At 30.8% G+C, this 18666-nt stretch overlaps 1 protein-coding gene across 1 annotated transcript; it reads right to left on the minus strand.

The window, feature by feature from the left end:
- Positions 1–1094: 1094 nt before the first annotated feature.
- LOC143045746 (cytokine receptor-like factor 3) lies at positions 1095–16508 on the minus strand. The gene is made up of 8 exons (XM_076218463.1): positions 16412–16508; positions 11449–11564; positions 10836–11043; positions 8968–9055; positions 8106–8283; positions 7312–7552; positions 4461–4703; positions 1095–3879 (listed from the first exon to the last, which is right to left on the minus strand). Exons 2-8 carry the CDS (start codon positions 11554–11556, stop codon positions 3608–3610), a joined length of 1338 nt encoding a protein of 445 aa, XP_076074578.1. The 5' UTR covers positions 11557–11564; positions 16412–16508; the 3' UTR covers positions 1095–3607.
- Positions 16509–18666: the final 2158 nt, after the last annotated feature.

Raw genomic sequence — 18666 nt, forward strand, 5'->3', positions numbered from 1 at the left:
TCAATATTTTTTATCACATGCGACACATGACTAACACACACCTAAATTGACTAAATAAATGACTTTTAATTTATAACTCTTGTTCTAAATAGTTCATTCAGAATGCTTAAATACATAATCTAACATTTGTGAGACCAGCTGTGATTAGTAAACATCTGTCTGTTCCATGGTGTCTAAAAAGATTTTATTCAAATATAGTAAATTTGATGTTTTAATGAATCCTGAAGATAAATTGATTGATTGGTGGTGTTTAACACCACTTATAGAACACTTGGCTATATCACATCAGTTAATTATAGAACACTTGGCTATATCACATCAGTTAATTATAGAACACTTGGCTATATCACATCAGTTAGTTATAGAACACTTGGCTATATCACATCAGTTAGTTATAGAACACTTGGCTATATCACATCAGTTAATTATAGAACACTTGGCTATATCATCCTAGTCCATTAAGAGTCAAACACACCTTGCCAAAAACATCCTAGTCCATTAAGATAAGAGTCAAACACACCTTGCCAAAAACAACCTAGTCCATTAAGATCAGAGTCAAACACACCTTTCCAAAAACATCCTAGTCCATTAAGATCAGAGTCAAACACAAATTGCCAAAAACATCCTAGTCCATTAAGATCAGAGTCAAACACACCTTGCCAAAAACATTCTAGTTCATTAAGATCAGAGTCAAACACACCTTGCCAAACACATCCTAGTCCATAAAGTCAAACACACCTTGCCAAAAACGACCTAGGTCATTAAGATCAGAGTCAAACACACCTTTCCAAAAACATCCTCGTCCATTAAGAGTCAAACACACCTTGCAAAAAACATCCTAGTCCATTAAGATAAGAGTCAAACACACCTTGCCAAAAACATCCTAGTCCATTAAGATCAGAGTCAAACACACCTTGCCAAAAACATCCTAGTCCATTAAGAATCAAACACACCTTGCCAAAAACATCCTAGTCCATTAAGATCAGAGTCAAACACACCTTGCCAAAAACAACCTCAGTGTTGACCGGCTAGTGCTCACTATTGATGAACTACTAAAACCTCTTGTGTATTTTATATGGCATTGAAATAAGAGATAATATGTCATATTTTTATTATATTGAGCATGGTAAAAATATAACAATCCAGTGATAATATTTTATATCTAGGATATGTACAAATTTTAAGCAGTGACTGGAATTATTACTTCATTATAAAGAAGCAATTAGCAAATAAACATTATTTCATCAATGTATAACATTGTCATAAACTTCTATAATACAATATTACTAAAACTTATTTACCTGACCTCATATGGATTGAACAGGTAGGTAATTACAAAAGCAGTGGAGGTATGAAACAAAAATTTTGAATTCAGACAAATATATGCTCCATGTAATGAATGAATAAAAGATACAAAGCTGATCTGCCATATGAATCTGCAATTTGACGTTAAAAACCATTTGCATTATGGGTAATATTTTCAAAAACGTACACCATTAAGATAACATTGAAATAACCAATATTTGGTTGAAAATTTCCAAAACAATTGAAATCTAACAATGACATGACAATATTATATTTTGGGGTACAAACAATAAAATTACCCATAGTCCTTTGGATTCTGAAACGACCAATTGTTAATCATTCCTAGTTATATAGAGTAGTCCTTTAAAACTTAACACCACTCCTAATAGTGTGAAAACATGGTTAATCTTATATTGCATAGATCACATGGACAGCAAAAAGGATAATTACAAATTAACATACAGATGGTAAAGTAACTAGAGAAGGAGTCTTATTTCCTAAAATTATGCTTTACCACTGAGAAAATTTTTTAGGTCATTGCCAAATGACACATATCAGATTGACATATACTTTTAACAATGGATTCATTTTCCAAATATTAATAACTTCTCCTGTATATTAACAGTTTTTTTTGAATATTTCACCTGAAATTGGAATGTGAAAATGTATTAAAATTCCATTCGATATGAAAAAACTTTTGGCCCTGCTGTTCTTTGAATTTCTTTGCCTTTTTCATTTGACCCTTCATTATGTCAGATAAACATATACTTCTTAAAAACTATATCACAAACAAAGCATTGTTGACTTGTCATGCATAGCTACTGAGGAAAAGGTCTAGAACACAATTTTTACATTACTTCTAAAGCAGGAAACTGAGATCAAGTTCTTCTGAAAATTACTGGCTGAAATTTCTCTTCTTAGAAACAAATTTTGTTAAGCATTTTGAATGAGGTGATAAAATATAATTTTGTTTGGTCAAACGTTGATTTATTGATTGAATGATTGGTGCTAAATGACACTTTCGTGCAATTTCCTGACGGTCAATCGCAGAGGGAGCTCAAGTTCCCAGAGAGAACTGTTAGATTTATATGCTATTGCCATTGACACTACAAGTTAAGTACACAATGTATCGTCAAAGTTTCACTTGAAGTAAATTTTGTTGGAGTTGAAACTAAGACCCATTTTGATCAAATGAACATACAATTATTCAGCACTTATGAAATAAATATGATCTAAATCAATACAAATATCATTTTTAAAATGACAAAAAATATAGACAAATTGAACTGTTGGAAATAAGCACAATTATATATTCAATGAAAGCACCAATATGAAACAAGCAAATATCTATACATTGTTCTGACTAGAAAAATAATATACTTAAAATATATTTTCATTCTTACAAAATTCTAAATACATCATTAAAACACACAAAAATATAACAATCCACAAATTATAAAACACAATTTAACATACTGATCCCTCCGTAAACTACTACAAGTCTTGTTCCCATGGCTAATCACAATGAATCTAAATAAATGGTCTAACCAATGCTTTTCCAGTACAGGTTTTGTACCATTTGAGCAAGTAAAATATTTTACTTCTTTCATGATTGGTAAAATACTGAAGAAATGTTACACAAAATCAATAAACAAAAGTAACTAGAATAAAATATATACCTACATTGCATTAAAAAAATAAAAATTATATAGTAAATAATGGTAGCTAAAAGCATAACATTTTTCCCATCTCTTTTCCAGTGGCAAGCATATGGTTCATTAATACTAAAAGTGAATGGGAAAATGTAACTGGTTAGTACCTGGTCCATCATAAATTGGTGAAATATTTAATAATACAAGCTCCTTCAAAAATATTTGTGAATAGTGCTCTAAGCAAAACAATTATAGTTCATGAACTAGCAAGTGCAAATGGTATCCTGCCATAGATAAATGTCTTCCATTCTAATGGACAGCACAGACAAAGTTAAAGTGCCAGAACCTGATGATTGTTGTTTGTCACAATAACTATTATAATTGTATAAATATAAACAATATACCAAACTTTCTCTAATGTTGATTTTTAACCACTGGCTTTGCCTGACTTTTATGATTTTATGATTATATAATGTTAACAAATACAAATTTAGAGAATAATTACTGATTTTTGTAATATTATAAAAGCTTATGATATTTTTTTTATAATTTAAGTACTTTTATGATCCCTGAACTTTATACTCTCTACACTTTAATCTCATTCTAACCCAAATCCCTATGCCATTAAATGTAAAAAAAAATGAGTGCTATCATTCAACTCCAATTTTCCAGTCTTCATGACTAAATATTATACCAAAGTATAATTGTTTGTCTGAACTTCCTCCCATTCCCATCCCTGCTAGCTGTGTGATATTCAATTCCTCATTTATCTTCCAGTCAAATGTGACAGCTTTGTCTTGGACCTCTAAACTGACCCGTATCTTTCCACTAGACAAAACCTCCGTCTCCACATTCAACTTTGTGCCTTTTGTCAGATCGGGTAATTTGTTCTTCATTTCTTGACCATTTACAAATACACATCCTTGAAAATAAAACACAAAAAAACTTGAACATTGAAAAATTAAATTGATTGTAAAATTCTGTTTGGATACCTATTGTAACATTTCAAATCTCAAGTTATTTTAATGTTTGACATTCGCTACCACATACAGCTATGGAGGACGAATGTTCAAAGAATTGAAAATACATTATACATGATAAGCTACTTAACTGATGATGAACATACTGACAAAATATTAATATATCTTTAAATGTATGCTTATATCTTTTTAAAATATGTCACTAGTGATGATGACATCGTTTTGATATGTTTGTTAGTTATATTGATTTGTAATTAAATTATCTCCATCTGCTAATAAATTGTCATATGCAAGGTCAAGGATTCAATATGCAAGACCTTCAGGTAGCTTTTACAACAAAGAACATCTATTGTTTTACTAAATATATTCCAAAGATCAATATTTACTCTGACAGCCCAAAATGCTTTCTGTTTTTTCAAAAAGAACTATAAAGTGTGATCAAGTTAGGTCATTCAATTCGATCTTAAAATTGAAAATTGAGCAACCCTTTACCCTTTCAATAAATTCCTAGATTAACAAATACCTCTAGTTGTTAAAAAGACTGCATTTTCTCTCTGTAGAGTCGTTGTATCCTGATTGTCTATAGATAATCCTACTCCATCAAGTGGAGAACTCTCTCCAGCATCCAATAGCCTAAAGGTAACACAACCTCCAGCAAGGTAGCTATTACTACTGGAGTATAATACTTTTGTTTCACCTTCATTTGTCCTTGTAGCTGTCTTATTCTCATTACTTGTGTCATACTCCAGATTACCCATTGACCATTCTGAAATTCAAACATTTAAAGGTAAAAGCAAATTAAATTGAGAATGTAAAAGGGGAATATGTTAACCAAAGTCTAATTCAATGCACATGTTCCATTAGGAATAAAAAGAAAATATAAGATAAGCTAGAAGAAACTTTTACTATAAAATACATAAGCATATCATTTTTATGCCCCATTCATGGGCATTATATTTTCTGGTCTGTGCGGCCATTTGTCCGTGCTTCCGTTCATCCCGCTTCAGGTTAAAGTTTTTGGTCGAGGTAGTTTTTGATGAAGTTGAAGTCCAATCAACATGAAACTTAGTACAACTGTTCCCTATGATATGATCTTTCCAATTTAATGCCAAATCAGAGATTTTCCCCTATTTTCAAGGTCCATTTAAGTGATTTTGCTAGCGCTCGTCACTTTCTTATTTTACGAAAAGGTTTTCTCATTGGCGAAAGTATTTCAAATCAATTTCGTCACTTTAATTTTGAAAGTGTAAAAAAAATTTCGCAATAAAAACCATAAATCTACCTGTCTTCATGTTTTTGACAAGTTTATGACCTCCAGGTAATTAACATTTTCAACAGGTGTTACAAGTTGTGATTACAACTAATCCGCTTATCGCCATCAGATGGGTCACTTATCCGTAATTTATTAATTAACCCCATCATTGAATGACCATCATATTTATTTCCCCAGGAAAATCTGTCAGTCGGCATTTCAACAACCAGGAGTATAATTTCGTCATTTAATAAAAAATGTAACAACCCGGACAGTTTGCATTTGAATTTCAATATTTCCTAAACGATCACAATCTGAAGTTAGTTTGTCGTAGATTCGTCATTCAAAGGTATTTTCGTCATATTTGATTTAAATTTTTCATCAAAAGCTTTCGACAATTTCCATTTAAAATAAAGAACTTTAATGTGTTTATTCAAAAAGTTCACGATGTTAAACAGGTGCTTCCTGTACTGTGTTCTACGCATGCGTGAAAGTATTCTTTTGACTATTTATAGACATTAAAAAGTAAACGTAAAATATGAAATCATTTAGAATCAATTAAACGAGAGAGACAAATATATATCTCTTACTAAAGGAAATTAAATCGAAAAATGACAATTTTCTGATGAATCCGGACTCGTTTTGAATTTATTATCCACGTGTCACTTCCCGTTTTCGTTTCATTTTAAAACCGAAAGTAGTAAACGTGATCTATTGTTGATTTGTTTACAACCTCCTTTCAGTCATTATAATCGTTCCAAAAAGGATTTTATACATTTCCAACTTGATAGAAATGATTTCCAAATATCGACTAAGACGTTTTATAAGGATAATGATTATGCAGTGAAATAATCATTGCAAATTAATTTCTGCTGTGATTCCTTGTTTAAAAAAAATAGAATCCAACTTTTGTTGATCAGGAATGACCCCTGGAACAAACTGAAGAAAAATTGTGAACTAAATTTCTGGATTCCATGTCAGAATCTTTCATAATGGCCAATACAGTCAAATCATACAATAACTGCCAATCATGCTGGTGCCTCAATCCCTTAAAATCTGACTAAGCTAGTAATATAATCATTGGTCCATTGCTTTTACACAAAATAAGGTTGATTTTAATAGCGCGCAAAAGTGACTAAAGCCCTCAAAATCCTAGCTTAAACCCTGCATTTAACATAGAAAATGATAGTGCCAATGGGGCATCCGTGTACTGAGGACACATTCTTGTTGGTACATGTATCACCATTGAAAAAAGGTCTTACAGTTTTGCCTAGAAGAAATTGTATTCTCTGATGACGTATTTTGCATTATATTTAGGAATTGTGCTGATATCATATTAAAAATTTCAAAATATGTCTAATATAACTTCATTTTCAGAAGTCAAGATTATTTAATCAAGTTCAAGTTAAAACTTACAGTACTATACATTGTGAGTTTTTTTAAAGAATTTTATAACACTCTCATAATGTAAAGCTTCTTCATTATCAAACTATAGGATTTAATAGCCTGACAAACCATGTACTATGCATGTATAATTACACCAAAATGATAAAGAATTTCTATGTTGTGTTTCTGTAGAGGAACAATTTTGAATATATGAAAAACAAGAATGTGTCCATAGTACACGGATGCCCCACTCGCACTTTCATTTTCTATGTTCAGTAGACCGTGAAATTGGGGTCAAAACTTTAATTTTGAATTAAAATTAGAAAGATCATATCATAGGAAACATGTGTACTAAGTTTCAAGTTGATTGGACTTTAACTTCATCAAAAACTACCTTGACCAAAAACTTTAACCTGAACTTCACACAATCATTTTCTATGTTCAGTGGACCATAAAATTGGGGTCAAAACTATAATTTGGCATTAAAATTAGAAAGATCATATCATGGGGAACATGTGTACTAAGTTTCAAGTTGATTGGACTTCAACTTCTTTAAAAACTACCTTGACCAAAAACTTCAACCTGAAGCGAATGGACACACGGACGCACAGACGGACAAATGGAGGCACAGACGGACGAACGGAGGCACAGACCAGAAAACATAATGCCCCTCTACTATCGTAGGTGGGGCATAAAAAACAGAAATTTAAGGAAACTTTGGTATAGTGAAGCATACCATAATGTGGTATAGTTGTCATGGCAACTCTTGGTACACTCCAGGCACTCCATTTATTGCTGTTTTCACATCGACATCGAACACGGAAAGAATATGGCATGTTTGTACGTAGATGTCTGACTGTATGAGATGTGGCTGGTCCTTTGTATGAACTGTGGAATGTTACTGATTTACTGTCAAACTTTATACTGCCACTGGTAAACTCTAAACAGAAATCTCCTGGTTCTATTTCTTCATCAATCTAACAACAAAAATATTCTGTATTACTAAGAGGAAAGATATGAAAACTTATAATTGATGTCTTATATTCATGTACGAATACAAAATAAAAAAGGTAAAAGTGGAAGAGAAATGAAACAACAAGATTTATAAAATTCTGACGAATATCTCAGTTATTAATTTTATAATCTTTGCCAATAAAACTTGTAAAAAATGGGCAAACATCTTGCACAAAATAATTATCATGTAATTGTTCTTGTCCTGGATATGCATGAATTAATTGCTACTGAACTTTAGAAACAATATATCAATTTAACTGCTTCTAGAGCAACATACAAATTAAATGTATAAAGATACGACTTTAGATAGCAAACAATGGAAAAGTAAGTATTTAACATTCTGAAATTGGTAAAAATTAAGTGAGTTTTCGTGTTTTTCTAGTTTTACTTATCTTTCTTAGAATGTAGTTAAAAATTGCAGTCCCAGAATCTTTTATGTGTAAAAATGAAATTGTTTCAAAAAAATTTCAATATAAAATATTTTTATTCTAAATTCGACCCTGGATAATGACATACTTCGCTCCATTTAACAGTTAGGCCACCAGGTCTCTCTATAATGTCAATAATCTGAACTGGAGCTCTTTCTAAAATTCTGCCCTCCTGACTTATAAACTCTGCCAATTTCTCATCTAATTCCGATGATACTTCTATGGTAATGTAAGGCACATCTGGTAAACTGGGAACTTCTGGAATGCTGAAATAGATTAACAGTAAAGAAATCAGTTCTATTGACTACCTGATATGTATGGCATTCTTGCTTCAAAATATTAAGGGTACTGGTTTTATCCAAGCATGCTTATCATAAATGCTGCATTATACATATATAATTTTTTTAAATGAGTTGAGTCTTACATCTCTTGAAAGTTTCAAGGTACATGACATTGCTAATCTGTAATCTGTACACCTTATAGCTATTTGGAAATCTGTCCCAGCTGACCAATGAATCTGCCCCGCTTTAACTATTGAAGTCATACAACAATCACTTTTCTATTCTGGCGTCAGAATTTTTTATGGGAACCTTTGAGATGTCCAGTACTGGAGGACAAATAGCAATAAGGTGTATTGTTTTACTTTCAAATTTTAAGATCATTTTAGGATCCTCAGGTTTTGTCATATTAATAAAGACCTTAATAAATTACATTAGTTAAAGTTATCAGAACAGAAAGTAGACAGAAACATTTTCTGATTCTTTTAAAGAGAAGCATAGAATTAGAATCTGTTTTTAAATCAGATTGTAAATAATTGTTTTATCAGCAAGAGTCTTACTACCAGACAGAGGTAAGCAAATGCAACCAGTTATATAATTCTATATCAGTGTTATTGATGATATTATAATAAATAATTATATATTTTTTAATATGTATAAACATGTAGGTACCTGCTAAGTGCTTTTATATCTGGATTGTCCTTAAATTTCACAAGACCCTCTATATTGTCAGCTGGATTGTTGTTCAGAAGTGCTTTACCTACAAAACATTTGAAAATCTTATAGAATGTAGATCAAGTCCATTATTGTTTTGCTGTCTTGATTGCACCTATTTGTCCTTATAATTCTCGACGGGCTATCACATTTGAGTGACAGGTCAGTTGATTGGGGTGTTAATAAAGTTTATGAGTCTTCCAAAAAAGATATGTGTCATGTAATGTCTACAAATAGTATGCAGAAATGGCTTAGCTATGTTTTGGTATGGGTAACCTCAAAAATCCTTCTGATGTAGCAGTATAGTATATATTAGGGAGAATAACTTTTGTCCTGTAGAATGATCTATGTATCATGATGCATGTTTGTTGAAATTCTATCCAGTTGTTTTGTTTTTTTTTAGGAAATTGGAATTGCAGATCAACAAACTGATATAGCAAAAATTCAAATAGCAAGATCACAACTTCATGTCCTGTTACAGCGCTTATCCTGAAGGATTTGCATTTTCACAATACCAGTTTCTTAAATATTTTACCAAATTGCAGTTTTTTATTTCATCATTACAAACTGATCAACTAGTAAAACAGTTTACCAAAGAGTCATCAACTTTAATCAACCCATCAATGAGATCCCATGGGAGATAATCTGATATATTTTTACAGGAGTTGGGTAATTGACTATTATCTCCCTTTAAAACTTCAAGAAAACATATTCTAGAATAAAACCATATTTCTCTGTGTGTTTTTAATAAGGATTTAAAGACAACTCTATAACATTTAGAGAAAATTTACAAGAAGGAATATTTAGAAAAACTTTAAACTAGACATTGTTTTTATTATTATTATGTAATTCAATTCCAAAATTGTAATATTATTTGTCAAGTGCTTTTACAATTTCAATGACAGATGTGTAGTTCAAATCTTAGAGGATTGTAAGTTTAATTTTGCATTACACTGCATTGGCATCATACTAACAACCTTTCAATTGCTTTGAACTAAACTGTGTTACCAGTTGATCAGTTTGTAGCAGTAAATTCAAACTGCAATTTTAGTTTTAAGCAATAAGTATTGTGAAAAGGCAAAGCCTTTACGATAAGCACAGTAAAATTTTGTCAAGCTGTTTTTTCAAGGACTACTGAATGTTAAAGGTTAGATAGGGTCAATGAGTTAATTACAAAACAAGACAAAAGAAGTAATACCTATATGTGTGACTACAGCCACAAGAATATTTTTAGTTTTGTTTTTTCAGATTTACCGGTATTTGACAGAAAAATTACTGTTTATGAAAGTATTTAGAAGAAAATCTAAAATTATTTAATGTGCTATACCCTGTGTGTGTATCATGCATATGTACATTGAGATAGCTTATTGCATGTACATGTATACTGTATGGGTTTTACTTATTTCTGAAGGCCATAAATTGTATGTTGGCCTATACATGCTATTTATCTGCTTATTTTGGTCTCTGGTGGATAATTGTCACATTGGCAGTCATACCACATCCTCTATTTTTTATATGTGTGTTTTTTTGGAAATCATAGTCAAGAAATCAACTTTTTCCGTAAACATAACAATTTATGTCAAAAAAGGAGAATACTGTAAAAGACTATCTTCTCTGAATAATTGGTTATAAGATTTAAATCTTCTAATTTGAGATCTACAGTAAGATTAGAATTTGATTATTTTATGCATAACGCAATAACAATCAAAAATAAAGGTGTGATTGATTGAGTATAACTTTCACATTAAATACTAGGCCAATTGGAGCAATGTACGAATGTATTAACATTGTATTATGTTCATGATACATGTACAAAATATTCGTACCATCCTGCATGATTCTGGCTGCTGCTGCTAAACTCTGATTAATGACATCTTCACATTGTCGTAGTGGCTCTAATGCTTCATTAGCTATAGACTCCACTTTTGACAGTAGATGTGAAAGCCTCTTGTTGATATTTTCTATCACATTTTCTTTAACTTTATCAAAGTAATCTGTCAGATTTTGGCAGGATTCTGTTTTACTGTAGCGAATCTGAAAAGATTTAAAGGAAATTACAAGCATAAGTTTTTGAAAAATTTATAAAACCATATCCACATTATTTTGTAGAAAAAAATTAAAATATTCAAAACTTGTGTTTTGTATGGATTTCAAAATACAAAACCTAGTCTTTAGCAGACTATATATATAAAAAGAAGAAAAGCGAGAAACTCTAGATCAAAATTAAAACCATCCAATGCAATATTATGTTTTTAAGTTTTGAATACAGATCTTTTCTAAAATTAACATATTAAGGACAATATTGACTTTTCAGTATCCACTGTTCCTAGAGTTTTATATAATATAATACATGTGTATATTATTTTTTAACATCTACAGCATGTGACTGTAAACTATTTGTTATTAATTGTATAGATAAATGCTTCCTTATTATAATACCTGATCCTGGGCCTCTTGTAAGGGAGGTAATAATTCTGTCAGCTCAGCCCTCTGGTTGTGGGCTATGTCCATAACATCTATTAAGTTCTGTATCAGTTCTTGTGTCATCTTTGATTCTGCAAAAAACAATGAACTAATTAGTGAGTATTACCAATGTCATTTCAACTGATCGGGCGGAGCTTACGTTTTAATTTGCATAAAGACAGTCTATTTGAAGATGTGTGTGATTAGGATGATTGCCGTTATAATTATTACTGATTTCTAATCACCTATCAGTGCCATCAAAGGAATTTACAAAAGAATAACTGGACACTTCATTGATGAGTTTATCCTAACACACCTATCTATAGATGGAATGGTTTATTATGAGCGAAACGGTTAAACTCCGCCCAGTCAAGTGAAATAAATTGAGTAATACATAATATCAATATACATCCTATAAAACATAACAATAAAAAGGTATTCATTAGGATTTTGTCATTCAAAACAAAGACAATATATGACGACAAAGTTTGCACAGATTATATCCATCGATTAATTAAAAAAATACAATAGGTATGCTTTTCAGCAGATACATTTTAAAGCAATTCTGTGCAAAATGTACCAACAAAACAAATATACATTACATACCTTTACCTAAATTTAACAAATCATTAATGCACAAATCAATAGGTTTTAAATTCTTCCACGTCATTCAGCATAAAAGAAATGAATTTGGTTGTACATACATTTTTGTACGAGCCACTATCAGAAATGCTTGTAAAGTAAATCTTTACGTTTGTATGGATCCTTACTTATTAATTGAAGTGCAGCAATAGGAAAATTTAAATGATTTTACACCAAACAAAGCCCATGGTATGAACATAGTGTAAATCAATAAAAGTATGTATATGAAGCAAGTCTTACAAATACTTTATTATCACTCAAGAGTCAAGACATTATAAATTAGTATTTTATCTACCAACACAATATAAATATAAATATGAAACTTCAACATGTTCAATAAAATTGAATGCATTTCATGAAATTCCTCATTTCTTGAACATGTTGAAGAAACCAACATACTTTTGATTTGTAAAATATATGTATTAAATGTCTATGAAATTCATAATTCAAACTAGAAAACAGACATGTCAGGAAAGGCCCTGCTTGAACATTTCAATATGAAGCAACTATTAACACTTTCTTTACCAGATTGAACTGGATTGAGCATCTCTATGACATAATTATATAAGCTTTCATATTTATTACAACATGAAACAGTCTAATATTTGAACTTGGAATTATTTTTTATTATGGAATTTGCATAATTTCTTGTGTTTAAAATGTTTGAAAAATTCCATGTTTAATCTGCACTAAAATGTTTTGAGCGGTGCATAGCACTTTCCACACAGTGAATTTTGTATAGATAGTGTTATAGTCATCTCAGGTTTCAAATATTATAGTAATCTCAGATATGTACCTTCATGGTCCAAGACCACAGTTATTTTGTATGGCATTTCTTTTAGACAATAAATGAAAATTAAAAAAAATCATCTGTGTTTTCTGAATAATATTTTTACAGTGTCTGTGTTGTACTACTTTTAAAACAAATTACCAGTTATATCAAAATCATAGAAAACTTCATCAGCTTTAACTTAAAATATGGACAATTTCTACTACTTGTCTTTTAAATTCATGACCAAAATTTTTCTTACAGTGTAATTTCATGCCCCTACTTGCTATTTGAGGCATAAAACATGAAGAAATATATTTGAAAGGGACGTAAAAACAAATGGCAAGTAATACTCTGCCTAAACTAGGCGTTATACATGTATTCGTTGACAATGAAAATCAAAGGATGATAACTGTGTTCCCAGACCTCATGACAAATTACGGTAAACAATTCTTGTCAAATAACGTTAATTATAGTTTTTGGTGCATGACGTGAAATGTACACTTTTATTTCAACGATAAAAATAATCAACTGATTTTGACTATTCCCGTTAATTTTTTCCAAAAAATGACGCTCTGACAAATATTGATACAGATAGTTTGATGTTCACGTTAAAATTTTTAACAATTTGACGATAACGGTAGCTGAAATTGACTGTTTGACGACTGACGGTAAAGGACATTTATACTGCAATCAGCTATTTTACTATACTGATAAAGCTATACGTATAAACGTTAGCTTTATACGTCAATGACCTCAACTCACCTATATGCCCCGCCTACTTACAACGTCACGTCACAACCATGACAACGTGTAGTAACAATGGTCAAACTTTTATGAATTTAAACCTGTTATGTCTTCAAATTGGCAAATTATATACCATGTTTATCAAATGTTATTAATTAAATTCATTTTCCCTTTCTAATTCCTTATATTGTCAATGCTTACCGCTTAGACTACGCTCATAGGGAAATACCCCAAAATGGTACCCCAGGGGGGAAATTCCAAACACTTTTTTTTAATAATATTTGTTTCATATTTTTATTATTTTTTTATTTTTTTATCGATTTCAGTATAAAAACAATACACGTATAGTGTCTTGAAATATGAAATTTATTTGTATTTGGCACGAAACGGGAAAATGCTCAGTAGAACCTCGCATTTTCACGTTTCTAAGCCTCATACAAATAAATTTCATATTTCAAGACACTATACGTATATTGTCTAATTATACTACCCTCCTAAAATTTATTGCAAAAACTAGGTATGGCAAACCAATGGGAGATAACTCCAAATTACCCTAAATAATTGTTCCCAGATGTGTGTAAAAATAAATTCTTTGGGTGACCTCCGATTACGGCCTTCTGTTAACTTGTTAAACCTCAGAAGGTTCTGATTGCTTTTGATAGATATTATATGAATATTCATGATTCTGTATATTATAATTTTCGGGAATATGATGAAATATTTGAGGTACAAACAAGGGTTTGAAAGTTACATTTGTTTCAAAAAAATACAAGGGAACGTTATACAGCCATAAAATGTACTTTTTTATTAAGTTTAATATATTAATTAAATAATAAGGTCCAATAAATAAATCTAGATAGCTGTGTTCATATCAAAATTATTTTTATAAATTACCCTCCTTTTTGTGTATACAGAGTTATTTCCCTTGCATGGACAATTTTTGGTTTAGTTTTGATTGGAAATCAGCCGTGATAGTTTATTTTTGCATTAAACAGCCAGTTTATTACGATTTAAAGATAGTTCAACCACTTGTCATTGAACACGAGATAGTAAGGATACTGAATAATGTGGTTTAACAACAATCAATATATGTATTTTCAACATGTTCAACTAAAAGAATAGGAATCCATGCAGTAGTGGCAGTAGTCCTATAACATATGACCTCAGGGGCATTATTTACTATTTCTATTTACTGTTCTGATAATTTTTTTTTACTATCAATGTGCAACCCGAGCCTAAACAGAAAAAATAAAAAATGAAAATATCAGTATAAAAACGTTAAAAATTGAATAAGAATGCGAAGTCATATGTTATAGGACTATAGCGGCAGTTCACTTCGAATGCTATTCACATTCAATGCATTTTGAATTTCAGTCCTGAATGAGATTGGTTTACAGATTTCACTGTATAAATATTGTAACTGATATACAGATATGAATTTACTTTACTTTTATACATACAAGTATTTACAGTGATCTGACATAATTATTTTGTTTGAAATTTCTCAAATGAGAATAATGTTATATTAGTTTCATTGTTTTTCAGTGCAACAGGTATTTTAGTCCGGTAGAATAATTGTTAGAAGGTTGTTGTTTATTTTTATTTATAGCATTCACTATACATGCTATATAAGAATAAGAATATTTCATTAAATAGAATATTAATGAAAAGGGAACATTCTAAAACTATCATGACTATACAAAGACAGATGACATATTTCAAAACTTTTCTCATCTCTCATGGTACAACTGATTTTTATAGTTCATTCTTATGTTGTACTGTCACAGGTCAGGGGATTGGACACCCACTTACATGTTTAACCCACCACATTCTGTATGTATGTGCCTGTTCAAAGTCAGGAGCCTGTAATTCAGTGGTTGTCGTTTGTTGATGTGTTAATTATTTGTTTTTCGTTCAATTTTGTACATAAATTAGGCGGTTAGTTTTCTCGTTTGAGTTGTTTTACATTTGTCATTTCTGGGCCTTTTATAGCTGACTATGCGGTATGGGCTTTGCTCATTGTTGAAGGCCGTAAGGTGACCTATAGTTGTTAATTTCTGTGTCATCTGGTCTCTTGTAGAGAGTTGTCTCATTGGCAATCATATCACATCTTCTTTTTTATACACACACACAAACATATACATTTGTATATAAAGAGTAATATTTATATTTATTTTTTGTATCTTTAGATTCAAATGTTTATAAAGTTTTACTTTACATTTTCAATATACCAACTGATGCTCTGAAAAAAGGAAAATATAAAGGTATCGTCATGTTATGTGACTTTGGACAATAGAATTTCATGAGAGTGGTTGACATTTTCATGCTTTATGCTTCTATTTTGACCAAAAAACTTAATATTGAGGATTGAAATTGACTAACAAGATGTAAAAGAAGCAATATAAACGAAACTATAACCCAAATGATTAAAAAAAAATATTTTATTATTTTTTAAAGAGAGGAAACAGTTTTTCCAGAATAGTAAAAAATTACCATTTTGAAAATTTGCTATTTCTTCGTTGTTTTTATGTGTATTGATAAAAGTGAAACTGTTTTGAAAATGTCTTCACAATGCCTTTAAAATGAGGGTAAGTTGTATAAGATCGATTGATTTAAAAAAAATCACTTTCCGTACCTACAAAAACCTGTTTTCAGAGAAACAGTAAACACTATCATTATCTTCCATATTGTAAAACAAATGACGCTGGGAAACAACAAAAGACTTTAGATGCAGAAGATAATGTTAACGAACACAGCATAAATATATCATAAAATGTTTACCGATGGAATATTATATATTGTCGTGTCAGATTATTCAGGGGACAGAATTTCGATGATGGAGGCTGCCATTAATATGAAAGTGCTAAAACAAGAAATATAAATCCGGTAACGAACCCAAATAACCCTTATAAGTTTCCAGCTATTCTTATACATCTACTACTACCAATTAATGACCACCCTCAACAATTTTGAGATCAAATCACAGGGGTCAGTAAAAATACTTAATGGATTAATTCTAAATGAATTAAGTTAGATGAAAAATAAGTAACACAAACCTGGTACTATTAGTATAATAGTATAAGTTTGATGTGAATAGCTGAATGTAATAATGAAGTTTTGAGATTGGTGATTTGAAAAAAAATTAAAGCATTTTAATATCAATACTGAGAAGGTACATTATTCAAATAGTAAACTCCTCTGAGCATATCATAGCACGGAGGGTTTCCACTATGTATTAGATACCCAAACTACCCAAAAAAAACATAAGATGTCTTTCTATCTCCACTTCTAGTGTTCAACTACTTATCTTTATGTCAGTGCTTTTGATAAGCTCCTTCTATCAAATAACTTAACATGAAATTTTGCAATAAAACATAGTGAAACTATGGAATCAATTAACAATTCTTGGAAGCATACGCAAATCTGAGGATGTTTTAGATAAATTACGTGCTTTTGGTGGTATTTTTGATTCGATTGCCGAAAATTTTTGAACGCCCCCACCCGCCCTTCCCTTTTACTACACTTCCATTAAATCGAATCAAACAAAAGTTTTTTTATTCAATTAAATGGTCGGTTGAAAAATTTTAGTGTAATTATATTGCACGGCTGCAACTCATATAAAGCCCTTTCCTCCTCCTCCTCCTCCTCCTCCTCCTCCTCCTCCTCCTCCTCCTCCTCCTCATCGTCATCATCATCATCATCATCATCATCATCATTTGAAAATTCGTTAGGGGTTTACTATCATACCATCATAAAATATATAAGAACAAAGAACAAAATAACCCGTGTCATGCCAAGAACTGACTGACAACAGTATTTAAAGTTTGGTTAGCTTTTGTGGTGAATGCCGACATTTTTGTGCTTTGTAAAGAATATTACCCTAAAATGTTGGATGTGACTGAAATACCTGAACGCATACGTATGAGATGTATGCATGTTGATTTATATTTACGAAAGATGTCCTTGTACCGATGTCAAAATTTGATAATTTTTTTTAACTAGTTGATGATATCAAAAACCCTGGTGTAATAATTTGTCAGTAATACAGAGATTTCTTTCATCATCATCTTATATATTGTAATGATACAAATCAGTTTACTCTGGTTTATTGTTATATATTATATTAATACTTGTATATTACAGTGTATACATGTATATATATATTTTATGCATTTGTATCATTCTATTCTATTATATTAATAATAAGGCAGTTCAAGTGCATGGTGGACATGTCACTCTTCTGTAATAATTCGATTTTTTTTAATAGAACTTATTCGAGTAGGCATTCGTATTTTCCCCGCAAAAAATGTATAATAATCCATGCAGAGTTATCGTTCCTGGAGATTGCAAACGTTCTGGAGATATTCCTCCGCATGTGTGTGCATAGATATTAATGATTTTTCATTTATTGGCAAAGACATATTTCAAAACGTTTTAATATTATTAATTTTAAACGAATATTATGTAATGGAAATCTAGGCGATAGCAATACACCGGAATGCCCTCACGGTCATCCGCTGTTAAAAAAATCATCTCTTTTATCATGCATTTTGGTATCATGATTAAGTTTTCCCATATCAGATGTTGTTTCGATGCATGGGTCTTCTGCTGATTTAAGTCATAAATTGTAACTCATAACTATACAGAAACAGGTCCGCAATAAGGGGTGCACATGCAATTAGTCCCCATTGGAATTCCGATAATTTGATTATATATGGAACCACCATTGCGAACAAAACTGTTACTGTAGCAAATTTCAAAGGCAGTTATATTATCAAAGCAGATACCAATTGACATAGTTCTTTTGTTTGTTAATACTAGAAAATGACCTAAAAGAGATTAAACATATAGAAGATATATTCACACTCTGAGATTTGAATGCTCATTTAATAAGGTGTGATTTATGAGGCAAAGTGGAAGTGTAGAAAAATTAAAACTTTGAACGGATTCGAAATCAACACTTTAAGAAGCAAATTTATCAATATATACTGTTGGGTCACCTATCTAATTGATTTATAAAACTCTTAATTTTTTTT

The sequence above is a fragment of the Mytilus galloprovincialis genome, chromosome 9, assembly GCF_965363235.1.
Source record: "Mytilus galloprovincialis chromosome 9, xbMytGall1.hap1.1, whole genome shotgun sequence".
Lineage (NCBI taxonomy): Eukaryota > Metazoa > Mollusca > Bivalvia > Mytilida > Mytilidae > Mytilus > Mytilus galloprovincialis.

What these genes read in the sequence shown, in the direction of transcription:
- LOC143045746 (XM_076218463.1), bottom strand. Translation starts at nt 11,556, where the DNA reads ATGACACAAGAACTGATACAGAACTTAATAGATGTTATGGACATAGCC. An exon ending in GATATAAAAGCACTTAGCAG is followed by an intron (nt 8,284 to 8,967) that starts GTACCTACATGT and finishes AATCTATTTCAG; the next exon opens with CATTCCAGAAGTTCCCAGTT. An exon ending in AGTCTTTTTAACAACTAGAG is followed by an intron (nt 3,880 to 4,460) that starts GTATTTGTTAAT and finishes TTTATTTTCAAG; the next exon opens with GATGTGTATTTGTAAATGGT.